The sequence below is a fragment of the Dicentrarchus labrax genome, unplaced genomic scaffold (assembly GCF_905237075.1).
Source record: "Dicentrarchus labrax unplaced genomic scaffold, dlabrax2021, whole genome shotgun sequence".
Taxonomy (NCBI): Eukaryota; Metazoa; Chordata; class Actinopteri; family Moronidae; genus Dicentrarchus; species Dicentrarchus labrax.
In genome coordinates this window covers 31,121,036-31,137,800 of record NW_026136720.1, presented here as the reverse complement: position 1 = coordinate 31,137,800, position 16,765 = coordinate 31,121,036, and the positions used below count along the sequence as shown (strand labels likewise).

Genomic DNA, 16,765 nt, shown 5'->3' with positions numbered 1-16,765 from the left:
AAAGTCCACGACTGGAAAAGAGAGCACAGGCGTTTCTATTTAAATCAGCACTCTCCAGCGCTTGTTTGGTTGGTACACTGAACTCCTAAGGTGCCTGATGCAGAATTTTTGCAGTGCTATCATGGAAATTAGTATTGGTTTACTTCAAAAAGGAAATATACATCTGCTTGCTGCTGACAGTTTGTAGTTGAAACATGTTGAAATAATTGAAACATTAAAATGGAAGTGCTGGAATAAGTTTCAGTGTTAATATTAGTTTACTGAGTTAAGTTTGAAGATTCAGTAGCACTGAAGCCCTGAAAGATGTTGAAATCCCCAAAGGTCCCAGTGAGCACCAACCAGGATGTCAACTTTAATTTCCAAAACTGGCTGATCTTCAGTCTGAATGTCTAAGACCTCTTTTTGCCCTCTTTTCAACCAGCTTAAATGTGGTTACAACCTCAACCACAAATTTGTTCAACCATTCTGATAATTTGTTCAGTTGTCGGTTGACAGAGAGAGAGAGACAATGGCTGCAAAAGACCCTATCAACAGACAGTGTTTGGTTTGTCTGTTCTGGGCTACTGTAGAAACATGGCGGACTCCATGGAGGGCAGCCTGCAGTGTCCGTAGATAAATACATACAATATATATTATAGGTTCTCGTAAATGTTACACACTGGACCTTTAATGTTTTATATAAAATGTAAAAAATATGGAACTATATAGGCTGTGTGCTGCCAACAGGAAGCTTCCAGGACATCACAGTGGGGAATAATGGGAGAAGTACATATTCATGTAAAATAAGAAATTGCGCCTACTGCTGTAAGGTACGTGTGCAAGTACTGAGGCGTATTGGTAACAGCATCGACTACTCTGAAGGCATATGCACTGGGACTTGCAATATTACTAGAAGTCAAAGTATATTGTAGAATTATAGTATAAAAAATGTCCATCCTGGCAGGAGAATGTATTGGATGAGTAGATTAAACACATAGACAGATGACTGGGGTTTGGCTCTGTGTGAGGGAAGATTTTATCTTTAAACTGGCTTTTGACTGAGAAATTTGGATATAGTTTTAGGTTCCAAAGTGACGATAGGTTATGATTTGCATATTATAGAGAATGAAAAATGTCACTACTGGAAATCACAGTGAAATACTGTATGTTCTAAATGTGAATGTTTAATCAACGGGTACAGATAGTCGGTGAAAAAACTGTCACTTTTGAACCAATTTGGTAGGTCTTCTCACCGGTGAATGTCATGTTTGAATGTCTTTTCAACTAAAAAAGGTTGCTGCGGTTGATAAATGGAGCTGTTATCACTGAAAGCAGATGGGCTGTCAGTTAAAGAATAACCGATGCAACAGTGCAACTGTCAGATGAAGATTAAGAAATTAACACAGGTTAAAAAAAAGTCATTTGAAGACATATGAAAGATATCAAAGCAGCTGAAATTTCAGTTGAAATCATTTGAAGATTTTAACGCAGGCTGGTGCCTTGGCCACACATGGAGCTCATTTACCTGTAACATGCATAAATACCTGTAATATAGCTGAACTAAAATTAAATAGGCCTATTATACTTTCTGTCAAAGCATGCCAAACGGCTGCACACTTAGTTGCATTCATAGTGAACCAAATCCTAACATTTATTTCATATTTCATGAGCATGCCATGATGCTAACTAGGTCTGTGTGTAGACATATTTGACAGCTTCCACTGTCAACAAAATGTTAAACATAGCCACCACCTGGGTGGGCACTCTCACTGAGCTCCTGTGATACCTCTCTATTCACACTAATTCTATCAAGCAGGTTGAGCCGCAGCAGCAAGAATTTAATCCCCTATTCAGTCGTTTAACTGGCATGTACCAGGCAGGTACTAAAAATATCCATACCTTTTATTTTGGAAGTCTCTGCAGTCAATAATCTGTGTGCATTTTTTTTGTGTGTGTAACATAGGTGTGGCAGTGTGGCGGCAGCGTGGAGGTCCTGCCCTGCTCCAGGATCGCACACATCGAGCGTGCCCACAAACCCTACACAGAGAACCTGACAGTCCATGTGCGTCGTAACGCTCTGAGGGCGGCTGAGGTCTGGATGGACCAGTACAAGAGTCACGTCTATATGGCCTGGAACGTTCCACTACAGGTAAACAGACAGTGCACGTGTGTGTTGGGAGTTTCAAACTGTGCTTGTTCTCTGAGTGTGTGAGGGTGTGTGTGGGCGTAATTGTGCACATGCTTATTTGTGTTCAGAAACTGTGTCACGAATCTCCTAGCAACCATGACTAGTTCCATCATGGAGGTCCTCTGGAGAATCATTTGTGCTTATCAGTGTGGGTACACACTACAATAATTCATTTTGTAAACCAAGGTCCAGCAAAACTGTCCGGACCAAATGCTTCATGATGCTTCACGTTTTTGTCTGTACAACCGCAGACGACTGCACTGATCTTCACACTGGCCTTTCACAGACCTGGGGTTGATGTCGTGGACATTACATCCATTTTTAATTATATAGTCTATGTTTCGTTCCCAGTGTTCCATATGCAGATCTCTGAGGCTTCCCTTCCTGTCCGCCACAGTGACTTTTTTTTTTATAGTACCACTGTGCGGCAACAGACTCAGAAATGTTAACCTGGGGCCCTCACAGCTCACCTGGTAGCGCTGGCGCCCCATGTGCCAGGTCTAGCCTGTGGCCCTTTGCAGTGCGTCATCCTTTTTCTCCCCCTTTCATGTCTATCTTAAGCTATCCTATCAAATAAAGGCAAAAAAGTGACCTTTAAGTAGAAGGTGAAGATTTATTCTATTCTATTCTTCTTTGCTGCTGTTAAATGTGTCTCTCTTCACAGTATGTCTCCAATTTCTTGCTATTAACCGTGCCTATTCAATATACCTTTCAGAAACAATGCTTACAACTACTGTTATCTAATGTAGGGCTTCAAATAAACAACTCTTTTAATATTTCTTTTCTATTATTTATTTTGTTTTCTATGAAATGTCAGCAAATATTGGAAAATGCCCTCCGCAATTTCCCATAGTCCAAGGTCTCATTTTGTTTGAGATTGTTTTCTCAAGTTTGAGAAACTGGAAGCAGCAAATGTTTGAAATCTTGCTTTGACTTAAGCAAATAATCAATAATCAGATATTTTTGATTATTTTTATCACAACTAGCGTTTTTCCACTGAAGGCTGAAAACTCTTCTTTTCAAAAGCATCCTCAGTTCAGCTTCTCTTTACTGAATGAAATCCTTTCTTGCTGTGATCACTCTTTAAAGAGCACCTTCAGACATTTGTTATGAAATATATTCTGCTTAGGACAATAGTGTGCGTTTGATATGTTTTTCCACAAAAAAGTAAAATCCTTACAAAGGCATCTTCTTCACCTCCTTCCTCATCAAAAATTCCAGAATTTATGAACATGCTAATTTAGTTCATTTCTAAATATTTCCTGCCGGACACAAGATGTCTCCTACTTCACTGTAAAGTCCATTCTCAGTGGATGTGCACTGTGGGCTTCAAGTTTCTGCATCACACTGTACAAGCTATACCAGGACCAGCTGGAGCAGGACTGACTTCCAGACTATTTGTGATGTCACAAATAATACTCGTAGGCTTCGCCCCTTAAAAATCAGACTTTCAATGAGCACAGAGAAACTTTCCACTTTCAGCAGACGAATGTGAAAACATCCTTCTAGTGTCCATCTCTGCACATACATCATTCTGCACAGTGAAGCTCAACCATTCAACTGGAACAAGGAGAAAAATCTATTTTGAGGGGAGGGGGACTTACACATTTCTTGGTGTCTTATTATTTTGAGCTCTCACATTGCCATTCTAAGCACGCAGTTGTGCTGAAATGACCCTGAGGCCCTGAATTCTGAACTCATTATTTTTGCTTTCTTGCAACACTGGAGATTAAGAAGTTGAAGCTTATTGTACTTATTGTTTTGCCCGAGGTTAAAGTATCCCCAAAATGTAAACTCAGATGTGTTTGTCTTTATTTCCTTGTCTAGAACTCAGGAATAGACATCGGGGACATTTCTGAGAGAAAAGCCCTGCGAGCCAGACTCCAGTGCCGACCTTTCAGCTGGTTCCTCTCCAACATCTACCCTGAGCTCCGATCCTACAGCGACACAGTTGCTTACGGAGTGGTGAGTTCATTAGTTCTCTGTATTCGTAAACATTTCCAATGTGCAACCTCAATCTGAGTAAATTAATTTATCATTACACTGAAAGATGAGCTTGTTAATTAAAATACACTGCTAGACATTGGATATAGGAGCCTACAGGAACAAGTCCACAAAGTCTGGATCCCAGCCCGCAAATTGAGAAACACTACACTGTACTGCTCCCTCAGTCTCTGCTGGTTGCTGCACACGCAGAAACTCCTCAAAGCAGAACATAAAGTATTCAGGAGTATTTGAATTCATTATGAAACTCCTTTAGCTCTGTCAAAAATTAATATGCCTTTGTTGTGGCAATTTACCAGCAAGGAATTTAAAAAATGTGTGAACATATTTTTTCATTTGTCTTTTTTTTGTCACATTTCAGCCAAAAGGCAACAGTGTTTTCAAAGACACTTAATGGTGGGCTCCCACAATTAAGGCATTTTTAATGAGATAAAGGAACAAAACTGTATCTCTGCGGTCATATTTTCAAGTGTTGTGATTACCCTATTTCTTTGAGGTTGGCACTATATTTCTGGGTTCGAATATTTTTTTCACTCAGGCTGTAAATTTTCAAGTAAGCAGTAGTGGAATTTTTTGTCTTTAAGCTTTACCTAAACACGCATTAACAGTTTTTATGGGCACTCGGGGGCAGCGGAACAGCAACAAACAATTCAGCTGCTAAACCCTCCACTATGTAACCAGCTAGGCACTAACTGTGAGCTGTTTCCTGCTGGACAGCAGGTTTATCAGAGCTGTCTGCTGCAGCTGGGACTGATGCTGATGAGAACGGTGAGAGAGAACCAAAACAGTCTTTGTTCTGACTTTAGGGATAATAAAAAGACCTGAGGACCTGAGGGTTCTAAGGGGTTCATAGTATAAAAGCAGATCTGCTACAAAAATAGGACTATGACCATTAGGAGTTTTATAAACCAATAATAGGACCTACTCTAGAGCATTACAGTAATAATCCTGCAGGTAATAAAAGCATGCATTAATGTCTGTGAGTGAGAATATATATTATATATATTCACTGCTGCTAGATGTTGCACTAGAGCACCAGCATCTCAGACCAAAACAACTAGACACTACTACTGCCAACCAAACTCCATTGTCATTTTACCTTGCATATAGTTGTAAAACACACTTGAAACTGGACTCAACAGAATAAACACCCCACCAAAATTGTCTTTGTTAGTCTTTCCACTGTTCCAACAATTACCAGCTCGAGTTTGGTCGAAATAAATCCATAATTTTCCGACATAGATGAGAAAAACCTCAGTTTCAGGTCGCTCTCCTCACCTGCACACTGAGGGACTCACATGCACCAACGTGCATGCACGGCCAGACTGGATCAGTAAACAAATCACAATGAGGCTGAGATAGAAACACAGGACGCCTCTGCTCCGATATATCTTTACATAGCTGTTTGCTGTAATCATAATGTTTAAGATTTCATATTTATAACCTTTGAAGTGTTTTGTTGTGTGGCTATTATCTGGGTTGTCCGTGGTTACCAAAATAAAAATCATATACAAACCGACAAAAATGAATTTAGTCTAATCTGCTTAAGCACTGACATTGCACAAACACCACCTCATGACTAAACATTTCCATTAAACTTTTCCAAGTATTTCAAGCTGTAAAACTTTTAACTTTTCCATTAACGCAGAGTCTAATTGCACGCACAACATGGGATATATGCTTCTCTGCTTTAAGAGCTCACTTCAAATCACAGCAGCGGGGTATTGAAAGGGTGAACCTTTTTACGCCACTTAATTTCTGTATGGCTAGTCCTCTCTTCAGCTAACGGCTGTGGGAGGATTTTGCATAATTGAAAATTGACAGTCATCTGTTGAAAGCTGAGCAGAATTATCCCACCGCTCTACTGCTCCTGCTGATAGAAGAAGAGGAATAAGTACTTCTTTGCCGAGTCCAAGTGCTAATAATTTATTAATTTCATTTTTGATTGTGATTTTTGATTGCAGTTTCATTTTAACCTTTAAACTCCTAACTCGAATGAAGATGTAGTTTGAGTCATCTGTCTTCTGCGAGCTTGAATGCAGACTGAAAATTACCATCACACAGAACCTATTTCCTTCAGGTTGAATAGGTCTTATTCTGTCAGCTTTATTGACTCTGCATGACTTCAAGTCTGTCACTGAAGAGGAAAGAAGTTATGAATTGATGGTGTGTGTGTGTGTGTGTGTGTGTGTGTGTGTGTGTGTGTGAATATGGTTCTACTCAGACATTAGCAGCAACTCAGTCTCTAGCTCTGAACACAACCTTCGTGCCACCCCTTGTGTTTGTTGTTCAATAAACACTTCAATCACAGTACGAGCTGGATTGAGTTATTTGTTGACTCTACTGAGCATGTGCGGGGGCTCGGCTCTGAGCGCGTGAGATGAAAGCATTGCCACAGTGACATCTGAGAGATGTAGATATGAAGTTTACATATTTGACAAAAACACACTCTCACAGGAGATAGCAGTTGGAGAGAGAACAACAAGTGTTCTGGTGTGATGCCATCTGTGGATGCTGTTTATACACTCATCTCTTATTTAACATGAAACATAAGCTGGATGACTCCACGGTTGCACACACACGGAAAATATTGAACAAAGAAGAGATATTGAGACTTGTAAAGCCACTGGGTTGGTTGATGTTTTCAGCTAAATTCAGAGATTATCAGTCCGCCCAATGCTTGTATTTTCTGTAACTTCTGTCCCAACATAAAGTTCCCCAAAAGTTGCTAAAATGACATATTCCAACCTTTAAACTAAAGGGGACGTGAAGTCTAGCCTGTTTCCAATTTGGAACCAAATGTATTTTCAGAGTAACCTAACGCCACCTGAATCACGTCTTTTAACAACATAATGAGGAAACATTTTTAGCTATGCTAGCATCATGGCTCTAGGGGTGGCAATGTCAGTTTATTGGTCACCCAGTCCACCATTTTGTTCCAGACTGAAAATATCTGTCAAACTAAGATAGATGGTGAGCATGGTAAAGGGTCTACCTGTAACATCATCATTTTAGCAATGTCATTGTGAGTATGTAAGCATGCTAACATTAGCTCCAAGCACCGCAGTGCCTATAGCCATACAGAGCCGTTAGCATGACAGTAGGCCAAATGTTCATTATCATCATGTTCAGTATCAACAAAACATTCATTAACAACTTGTAATATTTGTTTTAATTCAGTACCTGCTCTTGCAATACATAATCTGAATGAATGATTAATATTTAGGCCCTCAAAACACCTTGGTAAAGCACTGGGGAAGATCTGGTTAAATATTGAAAAGGTTACTGAAGGCACAGAACAATGTTTACTTTATAAATATATAACCAAAACCACAATCTGTCACTAAGCTTCAACAAAGTTTTGTTGCCTAAATCCAACCACACACATTATTCCGGAAACAATGCCCTTTTCCATACACATGTGCTGGCCTGCGGCAGAGATTTACATATCCATTACAAGAGGGCTACCAACTTGAAGGTGTGCCTTTTAAAGGAGCAGCGATGGTCGAGAGAGTTTAAGGGCGTGTCCTCATGAATACACAGCCTCACCCAATACAATGTTGTTTCGAAAAAAATCTCCGTATACACAGCGTCGTTTCCAGAAATATCTGCGTCCACATGGATTCACTGAAACGACCCAAAACGCTGTAGTACATATGACAGGCCTGTATGTGGCGCTGTGACGCCGCAACACCAATACACTAAAACCGGAAAAGAAGCCATGGAGCATGTGCTGTTTACAAACAAGTAGTAGTAGTCCGCCATCGTTGTTGTTGTTATGTCTAGCAGCAGCGGCTGAGGTTAAAGGCTAGAGAGGCGGGGCTTATACGTCATTGTTTCGGAAAAAATCTGTTTCGCCATCCTGACGACTCCGGGCAATCCGACGTTTTCAGATTTTCCCACTCTGGGACCCGTTTCCAAAAAATACAGTTTTCACACCCCGAAAACGCCGTATCCGTCTGGACGCGAGGCCGATACGATAAAGTATTTATCCGGAATCGAGAAAAGCGTATTCATGAGGACAGGCCCTAAGATTGAATGAACAGAGGGAGTGTGAGAACAAAGCAGTGAAGCAAATAAACAAGTGATCGTTTCAGAGCGGTTACGTACTAAAGCACAAATAAACGCAGCCACCTTCCTCCCGGCAGTATGTAGACTTTTTTTTTTTGCCGTTAACTAAGCCTCGCTAATTCGGTTATAAACACATTTATTTCCTATAACACCTTCACAATAAAAGCCTGTGGTTATCTTGCTATTTAAAAACTTTTATTATTAAGCAGCAAAATCAAGAAATATTGGGTTTTCATCAGCACCGATGTGAACATGAAACAGTAAAATAAAGCAGATAACTGAAGGTACAAACAGATTCAGTTATAAACTACAAAAGCACTGAGAGCACTCAGAGACTTGAACGTCTGTCTGTCTGGTCTCCTGTACACACGAGTTGAGTCTGGGAACATACGCTTATTTGAGGGAGACAAGGGGTGTCATCACAGGTTGACCGCAGTCAGTGAGACATCAACGCAACCCACTTTGAGGTGGTCAGGCACGCGTTGGCCCGACTCTTGGGCGCGTCTTGGCACAACTTTAAGGCGCATTTAAACTGGTAAACCCAAATGAGCTATAGTCTGACTTGGTGCGGCCGAAAGGGCTGATGGAAACCCCTAAAAGTCCTTTCTTCACTCTGATATACAGTATGTTGCCACTGAACATAATCCATGCATCAATTACATTTCCCTCAAAGTGTATTTGGCAAAATAAATAATTTGTACAATTTCTAGGAGACAGAGTTGCAAACACAGCCCTTGATGTTTTGGAACAGCAGGTCTTTGTTTTGACAAGCATTCACCTTACTATTGTGCCCTTGAGCAAGAAACTAAACCCCTGCCAGCTCCATGGCTGCTGCTATGTAGCTGAGCCTGGCCTTTTGACCTCTCTGTGAAATGGGGCACGGGAAAAGATAAATTTCCCCTGGGGATCAATAAAATATCAGATTATTGAACCACTGTAATAAGTGTGACAGTATTGTGAGATAATGTGAAATAGAAAGCTCAGCTTGGCCCTCAATAGTGGATCAAGAACTGTGCGGAAACCTCCACAGGAATGTATGTGACATGACTGTAGAGGAGCACAGAGAGGTGGAGGGTTGCAGCAAGTGAACTGAGGTAGAGATCAGTGATCTATCTAAACAGCGAGTGAGATGACTGGGCACTATTCAGCAGATGAAAAGAAAAAGCTTTTGCATTCGTATGTAAAAGAGATTATTACAACTCATAACCTCCAAATATTGCACATTTGGGACTCAAGTTTAGTATCAGCCTTTTCATGCAGCTTTAGATACTAATGTTTGTATTTTGCTAACATTTATGAGGAATGGTAAAGCAGACCACAGAGCTTGAATTGACAAACAGTCATTTCTATTCAAATCACTACTTTTTAAAGGTCACTTGAATGGCAGGCTTAAGATGGCCGCCACAGACTGTTTACAATGCTGTGGAAGTGAAGGTGTAGGACGTGAGGCTCTGAAAGCTGAACTTTTACCCCACCAGATCATGAACATTTCAAAGGCAGCTATAACATTTGAGCTTTCTGAATGGGTTTGTGCATTGAAGTAACTGCTGTCTCTGAAATAATCCCATAACACTATACATGTGCTGCTATTAAAGATGCATTAATGAATATTTTTACCTAACATTTGAGAGAATTAGAGTAGTGGTAATGTAAAAGGGGTCACCAGCAGTGACAAATCCACAGACAATTATCACCCAACTCTGAAGCTCTACTGACCTTAAGCCTCTTTTATTTCATGGTTCCGGCTTTACAGCACATTTACTGTTTGGTTCAGTGTCACTGCTCTCATCACCTTTTGTCCAGCATCAGCAAGCAACTGTTTCCAGGAAAAAAGCTCTAATGAACCTGCCATACACTACCTGCCCAACACCAAACAGCACACAGAGAAAGTTTAACCACAACTAGCAGTTATCATTATATTCTGACCAAATCAGGCGTTGGGGCAATTAGCCGGAGGCTGGCGTGGCGGCTTGGGGGTGTTTATTTGTGCTTAGGATATAACCACCGTGAAACAATAAATGACTGTTGTTAGCGCAACATCACGTTCAATCAGTCTATAGTTTAGAATGCCTCGGAAAATTGGAATTACACTGCTTATCAAGTGTTCACACTGCAGGTAAACATGGCCCAACATGATTTCTGTTTATTTATTTATTTAGTTTTTATCTCAGATATCTATATCAGATTCGAGGTGACATTTAAGTCACTCTAGATCAACATTCATCACAATTCTGCACAGGCTGGAGTCACTTGGTGAATGCAAACATGAAAGACGCCACGATAGAAGTCAGTGGAGGGACAGTGAATTACAGCCAATTATGGTACAGAAAACCAAAACTGCTAAAAGAGGAGCTAAAAGAGGCTATACAATTCTGTAGAGCTGAGTCGGGCGATTGCTCTGTGGGGTGGTCACTACAGTACAAATTTTCCATTTTCCCACAGAAGTAGTCATGTGATACTTAGTCAATATAAAAATATGGATTATGGCCACTTTAAGGACGTACACCTGCAGATGTCTTTGCTCTTGGTTCTCAATGCAACCTTCTAAATGTCTTTCCTAAAATACAGAACCAAAGCCAACATTAAGACCTAACAAGTTCAAATAATTTCTAATAACTAAGCAAGATCACGTAATAAAACACATTAAAAAATGTTTATGTCATTCATTCACTACAAATGTTATCTGACCTGGGCCAACTCGCAATGTTGTTCCAAACCAGAACTGATTTGGTTTGATAATGAATATCAGTCTTAGCTTGGAGGTGTGTCTAGAAGGAAATTGCAGTTATTCACAACAATACACAATTTCCTCCGTTCTCAGGAGAACTATTTTTTCAGCATTTTTTCATAGCAGGCCTCTCTCCCTGCCAATCGTCTCGAGCGGCTCTGACCTTGTCAACCGTCTCTTAAAATTGCTCGACACAGCCTGCAGACAGAGACATTGATGGAAAAGACTCAGCCGTGATGTCCTGTTACAACGTTCCTAAATCAGATTCTTAAAGCATCGTTTCCATTTACAAAATAGAACCAAGTTGAATTTTCCTTTAAAATATGTCTATGACCCTTTCTTGTAAATGTTTGAAGGAACAAGGACAAACAGAAGTATATTGATTATCCTGTGTTAATTAACACATATTGTACAATTAGTCTATAATTCTCTGTGGAATTCAGCCAAATTATAGAAGTAGCCTACGATCCAAAAAGTACAGATGCTTTTCCTTTTTGAAATATTACCCTGCAGCTGCCAAAAAAAGGTGAAGGGTAGTGTAAAGTGTTTGTATGACTTTCTCCTGGCAAGCAGTAATTAGCCCGCAGTGGTCCCATTTGTCTTCACTTTAGCCACACAACTAGAGCCGTGTAGTGTACCACTCTGTCATAATGGAGTAATTAATAATGTAGAGACAGAACGAGAAAGGCAGGTGGTGGGGGGGGGGATGCAGACTTGCTTGCCTTTTACATTAACTATTTAAAAAGACTCTGAAATCACATCTAAACATGAAACCAGATACATATGTTAGGAATATAAAAAGGAAATATTCTCCAGCATTTATGCCAACATACACCAAACTCTCCCAGCTCCTGACTAAACACACACACACAAGGCTGATGTCAATCTTTTCATGTCACCCTCAGAAAGAAAGCTAATAAAAGTATTTACAAAAGTATTGAACTATTCCTTCAAAGAAATCTAAATAAAGTCTGTAAGTCTAAAAAAATTAATTGGAAACCAGGTTTAATTGAAACCCTTCCCAAGAGACCAACAAAGTAAGACTGAAGGTGAGCCGTTTCTTTCTTGCATGTTTTTGTGATAAAACCAAAGGCGGCCGAGCTCTGACAGCCTGAAATTGCATTGAGTGAGGAGAGCAATTTGGTTAATAGTGCTGCAAATCTGATGACTAAATGTGTGTATTTATTTTGTTATATTAGTCATACAGCAGTTTAAACCCATTTTGAGTTTTATCATAACTGACCCTTCCTAAGTTGCTCTGTCTATATACTATATCATATATACTGACTGTATATATGACTGTGTATATATGTCGCCTGTATGTTTTAACCGTCTTCAAAATGTGGTCGCATTTTCAATATAGACAGCATAGCACATAGCATACGTACAGGAAAGGAGAAAGTTGCCTGAGGTTCTGACCGACGCTTGCTCAACTGCCTTCGTAGCACAGAGCAAAAAGGGTCGGAACTTAGAAAGAGTCAGTTGGAGGTACATTAGACCACTTTTTAATTTTCACTTTCTTTCCCCGTCTTTTTCACCCGTTTTATCTCTGTCTTATTTCTCCAGTTGAAGAACAGTCTAAGAGACAACCTGTGTTTGGACCAGGGGCCTGACACTGAAAATGTCCCCATCATGTACCTCTGTCATGGTATGACACCACAGGTCAGTGGGCTCTCTTCTATTCTCTTTTGTTGTATTTTTTCAATTCAAGTCTACCTCCTCAAACACATGAAAACCCCCAAAAAACACTGATCACACAGAGAGATCTTAGGAGAAGTTGTCAGCAGTACATAATTGGACTCCTTCATAGTCTTTGTTATTTTAAATGAGGGAGTTATAGATAGCAACTATTGCATGAAGTTGCAATATAGTAGCAAGTAGAGATTGGAGAGTGATATCTCTTTATTCTCTACACAACAAAAGGGCTGTGTAAGAACACATTCAGTAGCTTTTCCTGGTTTAAAACATCATCAACAACCTCATTATCAAAGCTGCATCAATAGATTTTATTGTTGTTGCTTGTTTGTTTGTTTTTGTGGCCACTTGGGGGCAGCAGAACAAGCTGGAAACACCATATTGACATATAATCACTGTGTAAAAGTTTTTATTTTTGTTGTGAATGTAAAAGAACAGTTACCTTTGCATCCAGCTGACACAGAGCAAGATTAGCATTCATTTCAAGGTTTCTTTTGTGTCAACCTTATGAATGATAGTCCAATATTCTCTATGCTTTTAGCTTAGGAAGTATCTGGCCCTTTATCTTTATGCTCACTATGTCCAACAGCTAGTTACTAACTGTGTCAGTCTGTTGTTCGCTCCTGGGCAGGTTGGGTACAGTTAGTTTATCAGAAGTTTTTTTGGAAAACAAACTGCCTCCTGCTGGAAACAAAATTGATAAGAGTTGTGGGCCAGAACACGAGAACAATGTGTTAGTAAAAGGAACTGTGTTTGGTAGTAATTATATGTGGGTTCATTACTACTTATGCCTTACACATCATTCACAGTCATTTGAACCATTGCTGGTGTAAATATATTGGATATTGCAGCTTTAAACATTCCAAGATTAATTTGTTGTAATGAAATTGTTTGCAGTTGGAGGTAATAAAGTGGAGTTGCTTTGAGGAATTACAGTGATTCTTTGCATAGAGGGGGCAGCAGTAATGTTGAGCTATAGGGGAATGTAATTTACATAAATGAAAAAGTCACATTTCCATAATGAGTTAGCTGGCTAAGAGTTAGGAAATGAAACAAAAAGCTAATATATCACCATGCTATAATAAAGCTGTTTTGTCATGTGCTGTTTTGCTTGTAGAGTGAAACTTTTCAGCCTTCGCAAAAATCTGAAAAGTAATCCTCAAGGCCAATCAACAACCCTATCAGCCTTCTGCAGATTTAAGGCCATTTAATTCTAAGGGGCAGTAAAGGCCACACTTATTGCCCTTTTAATGGAGGCACTGAAAAAAACTTTAAAACACCAAGGGAGTGTGACTGTGTATTTCCACTTTTCACTGCTTTGTGCTCTATAGCTTGACAAAATTAAAAATTCATATTTTACTGTCTGCCATAAAGAGGCTCAAATTATCAGAACCAGACTCTACTACATACCCAGCCTGCCATCTAGAAGAGCCTTCTGAGCACACTCCAAGCCTCGCCTCCATTGTCAGTAAAGTTAATAGCTTTGACCGGCGCCTTGACGTCGGAAACATCCAACTTTCTATCTGGGTCATACTCAGCAATACAACATCAGCTGCTGAAACAGCTGTGTTGGCATTTCTGTCTCTCCTGTCTTTTTGCCTTTCACATTTTCTCTCTCCTAGAGATAGCATAATCACCAGGTGCTGATAAAGAAATTGAGTTGCATTAGTACAATATTTTATCTCCTGCACTGTCTTTATTTATATGAACACAGCACACTGAGACGGGCAAGGCCGCAATGAAGGGCCTTGAGCCTATTCTATTGACAGTAAAGCGCTTAGTTCTGAGCATGCTAGTTTTGCTGGGCGCAAAACTTTGTGAAAACTTTTCACAGCATAATTTGGCACATAGTATAGAAAGATAGCAGGTAAATGTATTCAGCCTGTGGCAGAGCAGGCGGTCCTTAGTCCCAGTCAGCACTGCACAAAGTAGGGCCGGTGGGCCAATTTTTTCCCGTCCTCTGGGATGTAGGATCATGCAGTATCATTGATCTGGTCTACATGGTGCTAATTTGTTAAAATCTACGGGGTTGTCTCTTAAAACCCAGTTTTAGACACGTTTAAACGCAGGTGTAAAGCCAAGCATGTGCTTCTCCAGTTAGTGTTCGTGAAAGGATATTTAGCTGCAGCTATTTTGAGATATTAAAGGCAGAGCAAATGAACAGATAATTTGTTCGCTCATATTTGTGGAGGAATTTGAGCTTACCAAAAAAGGAGAAATGACTTCTAGCAAGCCATAATTTACCCACTGCACTGTAACATGTTTCCAGATAACAGGGATATTTTGGGGCTTTACTAGGATAAGTCAAGATAGCAGCAGAATATCATTACACAGTACAGGATCAGCAAGGGGAACTAATCACTTTATAGAGTGGAGATGTTTGGGCTTTTAGAATCAGAGGTGCATATACATACATTACTATGCACATAAAATGAAATGGAAGTTATTATCTATCCTGTACCTGCTGCAGTAATCATAGAGGGATTAGAGAATGTTAGTATATAATGGATAAATCCATAATCTTTGCTGTTAATGGATATTTTTACACACATTTATGCATAAACGGCATATCCTTGCATTAGCCTATAATGAAATTTCAGGCCTCAGTCACGAATCCTTCTCAAACTGATACATGATAAAACAATATCAAACCTATTTCCACTACCAAAACTGGTATATTGATCTCGAAATCATTGGTGGACACCAAAAAGAAGCCATGTTTAAGAGTTCTGAGACATCAGAGATAAGGAGCCTGAGGATGCAGAGCGAAAAGCAGCAGGAACCGTCTCATAGCCAACATCAAAGACTCAAATATTCCTCTGGTCTTCTATCATGCCTTTATCACTTTTCATTCTTTATTCTTTATTCATGCTGAGTATCTTTTGTAATGTTATTCCCCCAAGTCCCTCTTATTCCCCATTCAGATCCTTTTATTCTGATTTGTCCAATCCTTTAGATCACCTCTGAGTCCTCTTCTTTACAGAATCACTCTATTTTAGTGTGTGTGTGTGTGTGTGTGTGTGTGTGTGTGTGTGTGTGTGTGTGTGTGTGTGTGTGTTTGTGTGTCCAACAGGATGGATAGATATGGCTTTGAATACCTGATGATCTGCTGAATGTCGATGCATAACGTTCCTCAATTTCTTTCTCAGCCACTTGACGCAGATGAGGGAGGGAGGCCTGGAAGGGTATGCAGAGGAGGATGACAGAGAGAGAGAGAGAGAGAGAGAGAGAGAGAGAGAGAGAGAGAGAGAGAGATTTTGAACAAAGTCAGACTGACAGAATCACAGTGGGTATTTCATTAGCAAGTGTTCAGTTAAGCACTTCTTTACAAGAGGCAGGAAATGACCACAGCTATCAACCTCATGCCACTTTCATGTCACGTCAGTTTTACTGTAAGTGGAACCTGCCTACAGGAAAAATGCTCACCTGAAGGTCCTGGTGTTAACTACCAGTTAATGTTGGGAGAAACCACACATAAACATTGTTTCAACTGCTTAGATCTTTTTGTCTTTGACAGTCAGTAAATGCACTGGACAACACACCAGTCAATAACGACTGGAGTCAACCCCACAAATCCCATAAGGAAGCCAACTGTTGTGTTTCCTTGTACCAAAACAAATAGGTGGGTTTGATTTAATGCTGTAGAGGCACTCATTCCACAGTTGCAGTTCACTGCACAGTTAGATTTTTATTGAGGTGTTTAAGTAATGAGTTGACAACTATAATAATAACATACATACAACAAACACCATTGGGTTTTTGTAAGAATGGGTAGCAGTGAACAACACAAAGCAGTGTAAGGTTACAGTCATGAAGAGACCGAAAATTAGGTAAGTAGGTATTTTCTGACAGTCTGATGTAATCGAGCCTAGATTTGAAATAAATAACTTAATAATATTGAAGCAAACAGGCTGTGGCCTGAAACCAGCAAATAAGACAGAGAGATTAACTAATAAATAAATATATTTTAAAATAAATAGAGACTAATAATGATAAACCCTTCGGATTATCGTCAAGTAAGGGTTAAATACATACACTTTCTCTCTCTGAGACATATACAATTCATATTCAGACACGTACTGGCCATACTGACATACACA

At 39.8% G+C, this 16,765-nt stretch overlaps 1 protein-coding gene across 2 annotated transcripts in view; it reads left to right on the top strand.

Moving 5' to 3' along the window:
* The window catches only part of LOC127353436 (polypeptide N-acetylgalactosaminyltransferase 18-like), a 155,418-nt gene that overhangs the window by 109,118 nt on the left and 29,535 nt on the right, over nt 1–16,765 (top strand). For both annotated transcript variants that reach the window (XM_051382682.1, XM_051382681.1), the window contains exons 7-9: nt 1,943–2,128; nt 3,995–4,132; nt 12,537–12,632. In XM_051382682.1, the coding sequence (XP_051238642.1) occupies nt 1,943–2,128; nt 3,995–4,132; nt 12,537–12,632 (420 nt within the window). The remainder of the gene's footprint in view (nt 1–1,942; nt 2,129–3,994; nt 4,133–12,536; nt 12,633–16,765) is intronic.